The 17,903-nt window shown below is 38.1% G+C and overlaps 1 protein-coding gene across 8 annotated transcripts in view; it reads left to right on the top strand.

Annotated features, from left to right (window-relative positions):
• PDE4D (phosphodiesterase 4D) overlaps positions 1 to 16,752 on the top strand; it is a 1,577,486-nt gene extending 1,560,734 nt beyond the window's left edge. For all 8 annotated transcript variants that reach the window (XM_078004763.1, XM_078004764.1, XM_028850059.2 and 5 more), the window contains 4 exons: positions 9,356 to 9,510; positions 10,419 to 10,541; positions 11,059 to 11,241; positions 11,809 to 16,752. In XM_078004763.1, coding sequence (XP_077860889.1) covers positions 9,356 to 9,510; positions 10,419 to 10,541; positions 11,059 to 11,241; positions 11,809 to 12,225 — 878 coding nt within the window. In that variant the 3' untranslated portion in view covers positions 12,226 to 16,752. The remainder of the gene's footprint in view (positions 1 to 9,355; positions 9,511 to 10,418; positions 10,542 to 11,058; positions 11,242 to 11,808) is intronic.
• Positions 16,753 to 17,903: the final 1,151 nt, after the last annotated feature.

Genomic DNA, 17,903 nt, shown 5'->3' with positions numbered 1-17,903 from the left:
GATGTATTTTTTAAGAATAATGAGGACCTGCTCTATTCTTCATTCTTTTGAGCGCTTAAAGCAGCAGTCCCCAGTGTTTTTGGCACCAGGGACTTGGTTTTGTGGAAGACAATTTTTCCATAAACTGGGAGAGTAGGGAGAGAATGGTTTTGGGATGAAATTGTTCCACCTGAGATCATCAGGCATTAGTTAGATTCTCATAAGGAATGCACAACTTAGATCCCTTGCATGAGCAGTTCACAGTAGAGTTCACGCTCCTAGGAGAATCTAACGTCCCTGCTGATCTGACAGGAGGCGGAGCTCAGGCAGTACTGATGCGGGCTTGCCTGCTGCTCACCTCCTGCTATGCAGCCCAGTTCCTGACAGGCCACAGACTGATATTGGTCCACGGCCTGTGGGTGGATTGGGGACCCCTGCCTTAAAGGGCACTTGGGCTTTGGCTGGCACCTGGAGGACCCTGGTGGGCATCAGGGTCCCTGTGCAGTCTGCCATTTAAGCTAACAAGGCCTCAATCTACAGATGAATCTGATACTCTAAAGTTTGAGAACCAATGAAATAGTGGAGGAAATTGAAGAAGATAATTGTATCTCCTTAGGATGTCTGTTTAAAGTCATTTTGCTGGTGACCTGCCTGGGATGGAAGGATAACGAATCCTGCTTCTGCAAATTCTTTGTTATTTAGTAATATTGTGATGATCTCCTTTCTGTGTGACCAAAGCAACATAGGGAAGTTCACAGTTGCCAGAGTAGCTTTGGATTGCTAAGGGTTTTTTTGAGGGTGAGGTATGATGAGGCTGTGTTATTCCTGAGGGAATGAATCAGCATTGTCACTTTGTACAGGAAAGTATCCTAGGGTTGCTCAGAGCCCCGGGGCATTATCAAAATTACTGCCTTAGTTAGCTTAGTTTGGCTAGGGATCATATAAGACAGAATTATCTTCCCAGCATGCAGTAAAGGAGTCCTTCCAATAACTTGTAAACTTGTAATATGTAGCCTCATGAAATATTTTATCAAAATTTGTGCTTATTTTTAGTTTGCAGTAAACCTTTTTAAAATTTTGACTTTTTAGATTTTATCTTTTATGGATGGCTTGAGCATCCGTTTGTCAAGCCAGCACATTCTCAGCTCTTGGCTCTGAGCTGGAGCTGCCATCCTGTCCAAAGCCTGCAGCTGAATCCATATTTCTCTTGATAAAGAATTCTAAAGACCTCTGATTATCGAATTTATAAACCCATAGTTGGTTACTTGTCTTACTTTAAGGAAGCTACGGAAGCACTGAGAGCTTAAGGCACGTGAGGGGCGCTGGGAATTCCCTTGGCTGGTTCCCAGTGCAGTTAAGCCTCCTGCTTCTTACATGTGCTCTTCGTTTTTCTTAGTTATTTCAGTTGTTTTAGCTTTAGGTGCCACATGATTTTATGCTGATTGTATTTACACTCACTGAAAGCATGCTGGAGGTACTGCAAGCAGAGAGAGCCTTTCTACCTGGTAGAGTTGGTTAAGCTATACTAAATGATTTGAGTGTGGGGACTGTGAATAGAATTTAGAGAAATGGAAATTTCAGGTAGGAAGCTGCATAAATTTTTTTTAAGGACAATGCATATAAATAAATCCATAGACCAGGTGCAGTGGCTCACTCCTATAACCCCAGCACTTTGGGAGGCCAAGACAGGTGAATCACCTGATGTCAGGAGTTCGAGACCAGCCTGGCCAACAAGGTAAAACCCTGTCTTTACTTAAAAAAAACAAAAACAAAAACATTAGCGAGGCATCGTGGTGCATGCCTGTAATCCCAGCTACTCAGGAGGCTGAGGCAGGAGAATCGCTTGAACCCGGGAGGTGGAAGTTGCAGTGAGCCGAGATCATACCATCGCACTCCAGCCTGGGCAACAAGAGTGAAACTCCATCTCAAAAAAATACATAAATAAATAAACAAATCCATAAAATGTAAATAGCATCATGAAATTTTGAATGTAAAATGCTGGATGGTATATTTAACTTAGCTTTATTTTCTGAAAAAAATAGTATCAAAAGTACAGAATATAGCATTAAATTTTACTTGGAAAATGAATTATTTTTGTTAATAGCAAAGATGCCTAAGTTTGGGGCAGAAAGATTTATTCACATTAGTGATACATTCAAAGCATGTGGTTTTTGGTTTCCAAGAGCAGAGGCATTTCATTATATTAAGGTTAAGATGATCTAGCTGTCAGTATACACTTTTTTATTTCTCTACTCTTATTTTGAAATTAAAATTTTCATAGCTACACTAGTAGATTATATGTAGAATTTTATTTTTCTGCATAAACCCACACCTTCAAAATAAGGATAAACTCATTTTTATCAAATGTGATTATATAGATATAGCTACAGAGATTATTTTATTGAATAAAAATGTACTGCAAGCCTACTAAAAATTATAATAAATATTGTTCCGGGCACTCGGAACACATGGGTGGACAAGACAAATCCCTGGCTCTTAAGAGCTGGCATTCTGCTAGAAAAGGCAGAGCATGATAAGTGAATTTGTGGCATGTGATAGTACTAAGTGCTATGGAGGAACATAATGCAGGGTGAGGGCAGAGAGAGTGGATGAGTGGAGTGATGAATGAGGCGGTTTCCTTGGCAACTAAATATTAAGTTAAAACCACCACTTACCTCTGTCATTTCATGGAGAAATGTTTGTTTCTGAAGTCCTTTTGAAGACTTATGTTTATTTCACTTGTAACTTAGAGACATAGTGTAGCATGCTGTCATTTTCTAACTCAAGGCTAAGCCTAGCTAAGCTGTAAGAACAGTGAGTATAAGTCTTACTTACAGGATACATATCTATAGTGTCTGGCCCAGTCTTAACTGTTTCAGCTCCAGGTCTTAATGTTGGCTGTCATCTGCCATATGGACTCCATCATAAGACACAAAAAGGCACAAAACCTAGTGGGCTTAGTTGGATTTTGGAGGCAATGTATTCCTTTGTGTGTGTTATTCTGGCTCATGTACTAAGTGAGCTGAAAAGCTGCTAGTTTAAATGGGGCACGGAACAAGAGAGCGTCAGAAAAACTCCTAGTTTTGAGTGGGGCTCTGCAACAGGTCCAGCCTGCTGTGCAAGCCGGTTTGCACATGGGCCACATGATCCAGCAGATTTAATGGTGCTTGGAATGTCAGTGGCAGATAGGAATGTTGTTTGGAGCCTTTGATAGAGCCCTCTGTGTGAATCACAGCACAGACTCTGGAGCAAGACCCTGCCATCATCCAAAGAAAGATAACTACTCTCCTTTTGAGACACAGATATAGGCCTGCTGCTGGGCCTTAGGAGATACTGATTGACCATGGGCCACCAAGTTTCCATGTGGTTTGAGCTGTCTGCCCATCATAATAGGGAGTTATCTAACGTGCCAGGCCATACGTTGGGCATGTACGACATTTCATCATCAAATAAAAGTGGTGTAATACATGATCTATCAGGTCCGAGCAGACACTGAAGGCACAAGTTACATAAAGAAGTGGCCCTAATACCACTCCTATTAATTACACTGCTGTCTTTCTTCCAGCCTACACATGTGGTCACATGGAAAGTTCCCTGCAAGTAGTTGACAGAGGGCCTCGTTTACAGATGGTTGTGTGTGATATGCAGGTACCACTGGAAGTATACAGCTACAGCAGCACTACTGCCCCTCTCTGGGACATCCCTGAAGGACAGTGGTGAAGGGGAGTCTTTCCAGTGGGAAGAACTTTAGGCAGGGTGATTGGTTGTTCACTTTGCTTGGAAGAAGGAATGGCCATATGTGCAATTATATACCAGTTCATGGGCAATAGCCAATGATTTGTCTGGATAGTCAGGGACTTAGAAGGAACATGATTGGAAAACTGGTGAAAAAGAAATTTGGGGAAGAGATACGTGAATGATCTCTCTGAATGGACCAAAAAGTAAATCTATTTTTGTCTCATGTGAATGCTCACCAAAGTGTGACCTTGGCAGAGGAGGATTTTAATAACCAAGTGAATAGGATGACCCATTCTGTAGATACTAGTCAGCTTCTTTCCCTAACCACCCCTGTCATCACTCAATGTGCTAAGAACAAAGTGGCCATGGTGGCAGGCATGGAGGTTATATATGGGCTTAGAAGCATGGACTTCCACTCACCAAGGCTGACCTGGCTATGACTATTGCTAAGTGCCCAATCCACCAGCAGCATAAACCAACACTAAACCCCCATATAACAGCATCTTGGGGGGATCAGCCAGCTACCTGATGGCAAGTTGATTACATTGGACCACTTCCATGGTGGAAGGGGTAGCATTTTGTCCTTAGTGGAAAAGGCACTTTCTCTGGAAACAGATGTGCCTTCCCTGCACAGTTTTTCTGCCAAAACTATGGTATTGCATACAGCATTGTCTCTAACCAGGAACTCACCTTACTGGCAAAGAAGAGCTGCATTGGGCTCATGCCCATGGAAATCCCTAGTCTTACCCTATTCCCTAACATCCTCAATCAGCTGGTTTAATAAATTGGTAGAGTGGCCTTTTGAAGACTCAGTTACTCAGCTAGGAGGCAATACCTTGCAGGGTTGGGGCAAGGTTCTCCAGAAGGCCAGAAAGGCCATATATGCTCTGAATCAGCATCCAATATGTGGTGCTATTTCTCCCATAACCAGAATTCATGGGTCCAGGAATCAGTGGCTGGAAATCAGAGTGTTACCACTCATAATTACCCCCAGTGACCCACTAGCAAAGTTTGCTTCCTGTTCCTGCCAATTTATGTGCTGCTAGCCTAGAGGTCTTAGTTTCAGAAGGAGGAATGCTTCTACCAGCACACACAACAGTGATTCCATTGAATTGGAAGTTAAGACCTGGCCACTTTGAGCTCCTTATACATCTGATTCAATCATCCAATAAGGGAGTTAGTTATGGTGTTGACTGGGGTGACTGATCCTAACTACCAAGGGGTGTTTGGATTACTACTCCACAACGAAGGTAAGGAAGAGTATGTGTGGAATAAGGAGATCCCTGAGGGCATCCCTTAATATTACCATGCCCTGTAATTAAGGTCAGCACAAAATAACCCAATCCAGACAGGACTACTAATAGCCCAGACCCTTCAGGAATGAAGGTTTGGGTCACCCCACCAGGTAAAGAATCATGACCAGCTGAGGTGCTGGCTGAAGGCAAAGGGAATACAGAATGAGTAGTAAAAGAAGGTAATTATAAATACCAGCTATGACCATGTGACCAGTTATAGCAATAAGGACTATAATTGCCATGAGTATTTTCTTATGAATGCATTTATATGTATATATACATATATTAAGCATCTATCTTCATTTATATAACATAAGAGGTATTAACTTTATATTAGTATTTAAGTATTTATTTTATATCATAGTATTTAAGTTATAGGATGTCAGGATAAGAGTAAACATTATTCAAACTTTACTTTCACTTCTGGGGAATGTGTTAGTGTGTTTTTGGTTGTATGAAGGATAGTTATAGCATTTTGGTAGAATTATGACCTTATGGAGATTAAATATGGTTAAAGGAGATGCTTATGGGTACCAGGGTGACAAGGGGCAGAATTTGTAATGGTTAATTTTCTGCGTCAGCTTGACTGGGCTAAGGGATGCCCAGATATCTGGTAAAACACTATTTTGGGGTGTGTCTGTGAGAGTGTTCCTGGAAGAGATTAGCATTTCAATTGGTAGACTGATTAAAGAAGATTGCCCTTACCATTGTTGGCAGGGATCAGTCAATCCATTGAGGACCTCAAAGAGAAGAACAAAACAAAACTTGAGGGGAAGGGCAATTTGCTTTCTCTGACCTGGGACATACATATTCTCCTGCTTCTAACATCAGGGTTCCTGGTTGATTCTCTGGCCTTTGGACTTGCTTTCCTGGTTCTCCTGGTTCACCTTTGCAGATGTGGGACTTCTTGGACTCCATAATTGCCTGAGCCAATTCCTATAGTAAATAAATATGTCTCTCACACACACACACTCATACATATGTCTATTAGTTCTGTTTCTCTGGAGAACCATGATTAACACGGAAGGAGAAAAGACTAGGACAGATGAAGTACATGTTTTCAGTTATGTGGTAGTACCTGCCCACCCTTCCCCCCATTTCATTAGAACTCAGAAGAGAGGGACACAAAATAAAAGTGGTCTTCCTGCCTTCAGTAGTAGCATACGTTGAGCATAATTTAATTTATTCTTGATGATCCAGGGTAGTTGTAACAAATGAACACAATTGCTCTATATATAATAAAATGATGACTGAGTTTGTAAAGGTATGCGTGGCCTCTCAATAAAAAATAACAAATGCTTATAAAGTTGTCTTTATAAGTGTGTGCCAGGCACTGAGTGGATTGTATTAATTTCCTAGTTCATGTTTAGTGTTCACTGCTCAAGTTTTCACCTCTATTTATAAGGTACTACTTGTAATCATAGTCAGTATAAGGTAGTGCTGGCCCCAGCACTTACTGGCTAGGTGATGTTGGCAAAGTTACTTACCTTTTCTGAGGTTCATTTTCTTCATTTGTACAGGATTATATGAGTATGTCTATGTAAATATTTATGTATATAAAAGATGTCCCCAAGGGACATTTTCTATCCCCCAGCCTATCCCAAGGACACAAAGACTTGATTCCCACCTATATGGCTCCATGCGATCCATGAATGGAACATAGCCATAAAATGTCACAAAAGTAGTATCTTCCTAAAAGAGTTATGAAGATTAAATGAGAGAATTCAGATAAACCATTTAACACAATGACACTTAAATCCTCTAAATGTTGTGCCTTACTGTATTCCTGTTTGTACTTTGTAAGTTTGAAATAATTGAAGTGCCTAGGGGAAGCCAGATAACCAAACATATTAAATTAATAACCTTTAATATTTTGTAGGGGCTTAAGTCTCTAAGTAGGCTGGGAGGGTTTGGGGAGGAAACAATTAAAAGATTTGTAGAGATAAAGACAAAAAAGGTAGAATGTGATACATGCTAAATGGGTGGTACAAAGTAGTATAGGAGTTTACAGGAGAAAGTGGGCAGTTTTGTCTGGTAATTAAAAAAGACTTGATGGAAGAGGTGACTTATATTGGGCTTGAAGATGAAAGGGTTTCAACAAAAATGTTATATAAGCTAACCTCTTTGCCCCTCTGTGCTGTGTGCATTGTACCAAAAGATGACAGCAACTTTTTGATCATTCCTGAATCTTCAAGGACTCCACTTACAAGTAATGGATTAGTGTCTTTGGTGAAAATCTGCTGAGGAGCTGCAGAATCCTACCTCCCAATTTAAATGTGACCATATGCCTTCAGTCCTAAAGAAGAGTAGAAAGTTAAATAACTTCCTTGAGATTCAGTTTCTTAAATGCTAACATTTGTTCATTTAAAAATCAACAGTCACCACCACTTTCCTGTAACAGCATCTGAGATGGAAGAGGCTGTGGAGGCCTGCCAGTCCACTAAGGCATCCTTTCCTGGCTTTTCCGGCCAATCTGAACTTTTAAGTGTTAGGCCCTACTTATATCCAGTGGAACTCAGACTCTTTGTTGCCACTTCCATACAACAGATCACCCTTTTCCTTGAAGGAACAGCTCATCATCATATTCTTCTGCAGGGTCAATAGTCTTAATTTCCTTCACCTTCAGCTTCATATAAGCCAGTTAGGGTTTTTGTAAGGGTAAGTCAATTCTGTTAACACCGCTTGTCTACATGCATATTTCCTCCCTTAAACGAACTCTAATAATTATTCAGTATCTAGTAATTATGACTTCCTTTCAATATATGTTTGATTCTACTGCAGAAATACAATAATATGTGCTAAGATCCTATAGAGTTTTAAAATTTTCTTTTCTATATGCTTACCTGTCTGTAGATAAAGGTTCATAAAGGCATTTATAGACACTGTAAAAGTTAACCAGAAACTGCCTTTTAAAAAATAAACACTATTGTTTTATCTAAAGAAAACAAAAAAATAACAACAAAAAAAAATGTACAAACCTACTCCCTACTAAACAGCTCTGTTCCTGTAGTTTGGGAGCAGAAATTTAAGTGTGCAAATTTGTATTTCTATAGTTCCAATAAAATAATAGAATTTCCCAGTTGAAAATGTCTTAAGCCTCTCCTCTCCTTCCTAGCTCCATTAAAAGAGCCATTGAATAGTATTGGGTATTTCTTAGAAAAGGATATATATTTCTAAATATATTTTCTATGCATTTGTCAGAAAAAAGATCAAATACATGTGCTTTTAGGCTTTTTCTTTTCTTTTCTTTTGAAACAGAGTCTTGCTCTGTCACCTAGCTTGGAGTGCAGTGGCACAATATAATGGCTCACTGCAGCCTTGAACTCCTGGGCTCAAGCAATCCTTCTACCTCAGCATGCCAAGTAGCTGGGACTACCAGCACACACCACCATCCGCAGATAATGTTTTATTATTTGTTGAGGTGAGGTCTACCCTATGTTGACCAGGCTGGTCTTGAACTCCTGGGCTTAAGCAATCCTCCCGCCTTGGATTTGCTTTTAGTCTTTGCAGTGAATAGAAAGAGAATAAAGCATCAAAAGTTTTTTAATGATTATCTTGTAGATCTGGGTCTGCTATTTACAAGAAGTCGGAGAGAGGCAGAATCTCTCCCTGCCTAAAATTCACAGGTCCAGGGTAGTAGGGAGAGAGTGGCAGAATCTTCACCAGAGGGTATACAGACAGCCAAACACAACATCTCTGTATGACGCAATGAGCAAGCAGGCAGGAAGAGCAATATCCCTGTACAGTATACAATGACTGCCATGATACTTGGAAAAGAAAATGGAAAACGATGAATTAAGCTTAGACTTTCAGAGCTATACATGAGCAAATGAGCAAATCTAAACTTGTTCATATGATTGTTCTTGTACCCTCTTTGAGTACAAACAATCCTGTATCACGTGATCCTCACTTTATATATTGCAGCATAGATAATTCACAGTTATCAGGAATACGAAACCTTATTCTTTGGATATGTTATAGATACTAAGAAGAATGTCATATTCTACTGACCTCATGGTAACTCTAGAGGAGAAGTTAAAGATCCAATTCTTTCGCATTAGAAGAAACTGAGCCCTACAGAGTGAAATGGCCTGCCACATGTTAGTAGCATTAGAATTCACTCCCCAAGATTCATTCCAGTGTTGTTCCTGCTCTTATGTTATCCGATTTATTCTCTCCTGGATATTGTCATGTAATGATAAGGGCAGCGTTCAGGAGAAATTACATGATAAGGACAGCAGAGAAGTTTAGGGGAAATTACATCCTAAACCCAGAATTCAAAGAATCAGATAAACTTCTCACAAACAGCTTTGCTGATAGTTGGCCTTTTGTCTGTTTTTCAGATTCTGAACTTGCCTTGATGTACAACGATTCCTCGGTCTTAGAGAACCATCATTTGGCTGTGGGCTTTAAATTGCTTCAGGAAGAAAACTGTGACATTTTCCAGAATTTGACCAAAAAACAAAGACAATCTTTAAGGAAAATGGTCATTGACATTGTAAGTAGCTGATAAAAGCAAAAAAAAAAAAAAAAAAAAAAAAAAGAGAGAGAGAGAACTGTGATGCAAGTTGTTTATAATTTAGACATAAGAACAAGATGAGTATTAGGTAAAAGGAACTGCATTTCAAAACATATTATGGCCCTTTATATTATAGAAGCTGCCCATGATGCTGGCTGTGATGTTCTGTAATAGGTTTTTCACTTCTAGCAGTTTGGACTTGAGAATAATGTCAGCTCACCCTCATCATTTATTTTCTGGGCCCCTCTAGTCCAGTGGCAGGCAGAGAAAGATGACTAACAAAAGCAGATTGTGTGGGCCACAGCTCAAATGGATTTTTTTCCACCTTTTCTCATCAGTAGACAGTGCCATTTAGAACATCCATGACTTTACTCTTTTTTCTATGCATCTTATTCAGTGATTATGAGACACAGGAAAATCTCTAGCTTTCAAAAACCTACTCTGTTAAATTTTGTACATGCAAAGGCAAGAATGATCTGTCTTTTAAAAGAAAATTAACCAGAATATTTTGTTTCTGAAGCAGTCTTTAAGCAACCTTGAATCAGTTCATCATAGTCTAGCAACTACTTTCTGGTCCAAAGAATGGAAAAAACTTGAAAACGTGTGATGATGTCTTATCCATGGAGATGTCATCCCATTTTTGACCATGAAAGTGGTTGTCAGTACCTAGCATTTCTGTATATTACACACATTTATCTGGGCTTAAGGAAAACTTGATAGCAAAGGGGAAAGGACTCTGCCCCCAAGAAGGAGTAAGGAATTTCTACTGTCATTAAAAGGCATAGGGTTGTTTTGTTCCTTTTTCATTCTCATATTCTGCATAATATTTTCATGTGTAAATTGTTTTCTCTGAACTGTACTCAATAATATACCCTTTGTATTTTAAGGTACTTGCAACAGATATGTCAAAACACATGAATCTACTAGCTGATTTGAAGACTATGGTTGAAACTAAGAAAGTGACAAGCTCTGGAGTTCTTCTTCTTGATAATTATTCCGATAGGATTCAGGTAAAGCCTTAATAGAGTTTGCTCTGTGTGTGTGTGTGTGTGTGTGTGTGTGTGTGTGCGCGCGCACACACATGCACATGACTGTGTGTTCAGCTTTGATAAGATGTATTTCTTCTTTCTCCCACCTTATACTTTCAGCAATTATAGGCAGGATTTTTATCCAAATTTTTATTCCTGAGAATTAACCAGGCAAAATTCTACTGGCCTTTTCATTTGCATCTACATTAATTTAAAAAACTAACACTCCACAGAACCAGCCAATTAAGCAGCTCTGAATCTAGTCAACCATGCACATAAACAGTTTCTCTTATGCTATTTAGATGCAGTAGAAGTGGCATAATTTGGAACTATTAATACAAGTGTGAACCATACATAGACACATCATGGTTGAGCTGTTTGGAATAAATCTTACACCATGTGTATTTTTAAGTGTCGCAGTCATCCGATGTGAATATCTAGATTTTTTTTTTTTTGAAAAGGAACAGGAGTGAATAGAAAATGCATCCATCTATTTTAGGTTCTTCAGAATATGGTGCATTGTGCAGATCTGAGCAACCCAACAAAGCCTCTGCAACTGTACCGCCAGTGGACGGACCGGATAATGGAGGAGTTCTTCCGCCAAGGAGACCGAGAGAGGGAACGTGGCATGGAGATAAGCCCCATGTGTGACAAGCACAATGCTTCCGTGGAAAAATCACAGGTAATGCATGAAGTGTACAGTTTTCAGGGATAACAGAGCTACCGCTTTAGCATTTGGTTACTTTGTATTACATATGATAGTATTTTACTGGATTTTTTAAATTACTTTGTTTTTGACAAACTCAATTTCACCTTAGTATTTATGATCCAAAACACTTTCATTCTTATGACTTACATTCATATAGTCATATAGATATTCTAAGAAGATATTCGTTTATTATGACTATATTCATTTAATATATTCATATACATAGAGCATATGGCATTATTACAGTTATCTGGATTCACCTACAAATTGGTGATTCTAAAATAAGCCCTACCATGTCAACAACTGGAAAATTTTTTATGCTGTGAACATGCTCTTTAACCAAGGGTTCTAGAAGCTAATTTTGACCAGCCAGTAACAATACTTTGTATGGTCTGTTGTCGAAAATAGTGATAATTTTACCAAACTAAATTTAGTAGTCTTCTGTTCAGTATTTTATTTGTGGCCCATGATCTAGTTAAGCTTTTCCACTGTTTCTTAGTCCCAAGTCCTTTACTCATACTGGATTTTTTTCTTAACTAGGTGGGCTTCATAGACTATATTGTTCATCCCCTCTGGGAGACATGGGCAGACCTCGTCCACCCTGATGCCCAGGACATTTTGGACACTTTGGAGGACAATCGTGAATGGTACCAGAGCACAATCCCTCAGAGCCCCTCTCCTGCACCTGATGACCCAGAAGAGGGCCGGCAGGGTCAAACTGAGAAATTCCAGTTTGAACTAACTTTAGAGGAAGATGGTGAGTCAGACACAGAAAAGGACAGTGGCAGTCAAGTGGAAGAAGACACTAGTTGCAGTGACTCCAAGACTCTTTGTACTCAAGACTCGGAGTCTACTGAAATTCCCCTCGATGAACAGGTTGAAGAGGAGGCAGTAGGGGAAGAAGAGGAAAGCCAGCCTGAAGCCTGTGTCATAGATGATCGTTCTCCTGACACGTAACAGTGCAAAAACTTTCATGCCTTTTTTTTTTTTTAGCAGAAAAATTGTTTCCAAAGTGCATGTCACATGCCACAACCACGGTCACACCTCACTGTCATCTGCCAGGACGTTTATTGAACAAAACTGACCTTGACTACTCAGTCCGGCGCTCAGGAATATCGTAACCAGTTTTTTCACCTCCATGTCATCAGAGCAAGGTGGACATCTTCATGAACAGCGTTTTTAACAAGATTTCAGCTTGGTAGAGCTGACAAGGCAGATAAAATCTACTCCAAATTGTTTTCAAGAGAGTGTGGCTCATCAGGCGGCCCAAAAGTTGATTGGACTTGGGGTTTCTATTCTTTTTATTTGTTTCCAATATTTTCAGAAGAAAGGCATTGCACAGAGTGAACTTAATGGACAAAGCAACAAATATGTCAAGAACAGGACATAGCACGCATCTGTTACCAGTAGGAGGAGGATGAGCCACAGAAATTGCATAATTTTCTAATTTCAAGTCTTCCTGATACATGACTGAATAGTGTGGTTCAGTGAGCTGCACTGACCTCTACATTTTGTATGATATGTAAAACAGATTTTTTGTAGAGCTTACTTTTATTATTAAATGTATTGAGGTATTATATTTAAAAAACTATGTTCAGAACTTCATCTGCCACTGGTTATTTTTTTCTAAAGAGTAACTTGCAAGTTTTCAGTACAAATCTGTGCTACACTGGATAAAAATCTAATTTACAAATTTTACTTGCACCTTATAGTTCATAGCAATTAACTGATTTGTAGTGATTCATTGTTTTATATACCAATGACTTCCATATTTTAAAACAACAGAAAAACAACTTTATGTTGCAGGAAACCCTTTTTGTAAGTAAGTCTTTATTATTTACTTTGCATTTTGTTTCACTCTTTCCAGATAAGAGTTGCTCTTCACCAGTGTTTTTCTTCAGTGTGCAAAGTGACTAATTGTTCTATAATACTTTAATGTGTGTTATATCAAATATGTCTTAAGCTTCATGCGAATTCAGTCATCAGCTGGTGTTGTCTGAAGCAAGTGGGAGATATATAAATACCCAGTAGCTAAACTGGTCAGTGTTTTTGAGATGTTTTCCTACTTAGTATCTCCTAATAACGTTTTGCTGTGTCAATAGACATGCATTTCACAAGTGCATATCTTTCTAATAATCTGCACATTTCATGCTCATTTTTATTGTTTTTACAGCCAGTTATAGTAAGAAAAAGGTTTTTCCCCTCGTGCTGCTTTATAATTTAGTGTGTGTTTGAACCTCTGTCCATTTTGCTAGATGAGGTCTTGTCAAATATATCACTACCATTGTCACCAGTGAAAAGAAACAGGTAGTCAAGTTAGGGTTAACATTCATTTCAACCATGAGGTTGTATATCATGACTAGATTTTACTCTTGGTTTACAGAGAAAAGTTAAACAGCTAACTAGGCAGTTTTTAAGAATATTAACAACATATTAACAAACACCAGTACAATAACTAATCCTCTTTGGTTTTAATGATTTCACTATGGGATTAAGAACTATATCAGGAATATACCTGAGAAATGGTTTTAAGTATAGCAACTACTCTTCCTTAATGGACAGCCACATAACATGCAGGAATTGCTTTATCACTTATCCTCGATCTATAAGCATATCTATCTTGCAGAGGGGAACTACTTCTTGAAACACATGGAGGGAAAGAAGATGATGCCACTGGCATCAGAGGGTTAGTACTGTGATGCATCCTAAAATATTAGATTGGTAAAAATTCTGCTTAAATAAAAAATTAGAGATCACTCTTGGCTGATTTCAGCACCAGGAACTGTATTACAGTTTTAGAGATTAATTCCCAGTGTTTACCTGATTATAGCAGTTGGCATCATGGGGCATTTAATTCTGACTTTATTCCTATGTCAGTCTTTGTAATAAAGTCTTTACCTTCTCTATGAAGACTTTAAAGCCCAAATAATCATTTTTCACGTTGATATTCAAGAATTGAGATAGAGGCCAAAGTGGGTATCTGACAAGTGGAAAATCAAACATTTAAGAATAATTACAACCCTGAAAAGCATTTCTATTTGGAACTTCTCAAGGAGCCTTCCAGGGACTGGAAACTAAGTCATCAGCCAGGGAAATGACTCAAGCTGAAGACAGTCCCCTGAGATCTGGCTGATGCTTAGATCCTTTGAAATAAAAATTATGTCTTTATAACTCTGATCTTTTACATAAGGCAGAATAGGAATCAACTAGTTAATTGCAAGGTTTCTACTCTCTTTCCTCTGTAAAGATCAGATGGTGATCTTTCAAATAAAGACATATATTTGACCAAGTAGTTTCACAAGAACATTTGGGAACTTGTTTCCTTTTAATTTTATTTGTCCCTGAGTGAGGTCTAGAAAGAAAGGCAAAGAGTCTAGAATTTATTTTTTCTTTCCAAAACATTCTCATTCCTGTCCTCCCTACACTTAGTATTTCCCCCACAGAGTGCCTAGAATTTTAATAATGAATAAAATAAAAAGCAGCAATATGTCACTTAAATCCAGACCTGAAAGGGTAAAGGGTTTATAACTGCACTAATAAAGAGAGGCTTTTTTTTTTTCAGTTTGTTGGTTTTTAATGGTACCACGTTGTAAAGATACCCACTAACAGACAATCAAATTGCAGAAAAGGCTCAATATCCAAGAGACAGGGACTAATGCACTGTACAATCTGCTTACCCTTGCCTTTCTCTCTCGCCAAAGTGTGCTTCAGAAATACACACTGCTTTAAAAAAGAATATCCTTTTACAAGTGGCTTTACATTTCCTGAAATGCCATAAGAAAATGCAATATCTGGGTACTGTATGGGGAAAAATATGTCCAAGTTTGTGTAAAACCAGTGCATTTCAGCTTGCAAGTTACTGAACACAATAATGCTGTTTTAATTTTGTCTTCTTTTATATCAGTTAAAATTCACAATAATGTAGATAGAACAAATTATAGACAAGGAAAGAAAAAACTTGAATGAAATGGATTTTACAGAAAGCTTTATGATAATTTTTGAATGCATTATTTATTTTTTGTGCCATGCATTTTTTTCTCACCAAATGACCTTACCTGTAATACAGTCTTGTTTGTCTGTTTACAACCATGTATTTATTGCAATGTACATACTGTAATGTTAATTGTAAATTATCAGTTCTTATTAAAACATCATCCCATGATGGGATGGTGTTGATATATTTGGAAACTCTTGGTGAGAGAATGAATGGTGTGTATACATACTCTGTACATTTTTCTTTTCTCCTGTAATATAGTCTTGTCACCTTAGAGCTTGTTTATGGACGATTCAAGAAAACTATAAAATACTTAAAGATATATAAATTTTAAAAACCATAGCTGCAGGTCTTTGGTCCCAGGGCTGTGCCTTAACTTTAATCAATATTTTCTTCTGTTTTGCTGCATTTGAAAGGTAACGGTGGAGCTAGGGCTGGGCATTTTACATCCAGGCTTTTAATTGATTAGAATTCTGCCAATAGGTAGATTTTACAAAACCACAGACAACCTCTGAAAGATTCTGAGACCCTTTTGAGACATAAGCTCTTAAGTACTTCTTGCCAGGGAGTAGCACTGCATGTGTGATGATTGTTTGCCATCTGTTGATCAGGAGCTACTTCAGCTACTTGCATTAGAGTATTTCCTTTTTTTTTTTAAACTCGGAAACACAACTGGGGAAATACATTCTTTCCCAGTGATTGATTATAAACAATCTTTTTTTAAAAGTCTTTTTAGCTTCTAGAGCTCATAGGAAAATGAACTTGATTTGAAATTGGAGCCAGAGTTTACTCGTGTTGGTTATCTATTCATCAGCTTCCTGTCATGTTAAGAGAATATATTAAAGAGAAAATACCATTTTTTAATCCTAAAATTTTTCTTCCACTAAGATAAACCAAATGTCCTTACATACATGTAAACCCATCTATTTAAACACAAAGTTGTGTCTGATGTCAGTTTACATAGCAGAAAGCATTCACCATCCTCTAAGATTTGTGTCTGCAAAACTTTCATTGCTTTAGAATTTTAAAATTTAACCTTGTACAATGGCCAGCCCCTAAAGCAGGAAACATTTATAATGGATAATATGGAAATGTCCTCCCACTACTTGCCCAGCCCTTGAATCACGTGGCTTTTCAGTGAAAGGAAAGATTCTTTTTCTGGGAATAATGAGCCTCCTATTTTATTTTATTTTATTTTTTGACACAAACTGTAGATTTTAGCAGCCCTGGCCCAAAGAAATTTGATTACTTTTGTTTTAAACAGTACAAAGGGGACACTATAATTACAAAAACATCCTTAACTGATTTGAGTTGTTTTTATTTCTTTGGATATGTTTTCAGAGTGGTAAATTGTGTGTGAGAATTACAAATGATTCTTTTAGTGGTTTCTTAGCCTCTCTTACAGCCCACGGGGATAGTACTGTACATCAATACCTTCATATGAAATTTTTATATGCAATGAAAATAAAAGCATGGGTTGATTCTGCCTATTTATGACTCAATATTTTACAAATAAAAGATTATTCATTTTATAGTTCAATCAGCACGTTTCTTAGGATACTGAACGTGGTTCAAAGGAGAATAGTGACATCGTAAGTTAGTACTGATATTCATAACCAAATGAAGCCAACTCGAGTTATTTTGCTACATTAAAATTACCAAAATTACTTAGATGACCTATAAAATTAAGCACAGTATTTTCTAAGCAAGCTTTGGAAGGGGCCTTCCATACTTAATTGAATTTTCTGGGATACTGAGAATTATTCAGACACTTGACAATTATTTGTCGGTTACCTACTCTGCAAACTACAAAGTTTTAAGGATTCAACAATAAGTTAATGAAACACCACATTTGCTTTCATGGAGCTTACAGTCTGGAGGGGACAAAGGCGTTAAACAATTCAATACTCATATAATTATATACATGATCAGTACAATGAAGGAGCTCAGTGGGGTGAATAAGCAGAAACCTGAACTTGATCTATTCCGGAGGGCCAGGGAAGGCTTCCTTGAGGCCTTGAGAAAGTGATTTGCATCTGAGTTCTGAAGGATTTTAAGAGGTAACTAGGGGAATAGTTGATAGAAAGAGGAAGGGGACCAGACAGGAAACATTTGCAAAGATCTTGAGGCATAAATGAGCTTGAGACATCTGGAGAAACTGAGGAAAAGTGAGAGAGTAGGTAGGGCCTGGAGCCGCAGAGCCATTGCTAACCATCCTGTGTGAGAGCTCCCCCATTCTGTAGCTTTATTCTCATAACCCTGCTCCATTTTCTTTATAACATTTCTCACAGATTTATATATGCAGCTGTTTTTGTTGTCTGTCTCTCCCACCAGACCACAGCTCCGTGAGAGCAAGCTCTTTGCCTACCAATATATCACTAGCACTTAAAACTATGCCTGGTTCACAGTAGGTTCTTAATATGTGTTGAATATAGCCACCAAATTGATACTGGATATAATTCAATCTGATAAGATATTTTGAGATATTAAAGAGTTTTTAACTTGATACCATAAGAACTTTGTTTGTTTTTTGTTTTTGAGCTTACTAAGATCCTGGATAAAGAGTTTAGAGTTTCCTGTCTCTTTGCTAACTAAAAACTCTGTTTGCTTATTCCGCACAAATTCTACTTTTTTCTAAATG

Source organism: Macaca mulatta, chromosome 6 (assembly GCF_049350105.2).
Source record: "Macaca mulatta isolate MMU2019108-1 chromosome 6, T2T-MMU8v2.0, whole genome shotgun sequence".
NCBI classification, from domain to species: domain Eukaryota; kingdom Metazoa; phylum Chordata; class Mammalia; order Primates; family Cercopithecidae; genus Macaca; species Macaca mulatta.
Note: the sequence above shows the minus strand (reverse complement) of the source record. Positions and strands in the feature narration are given on the sequence as shown.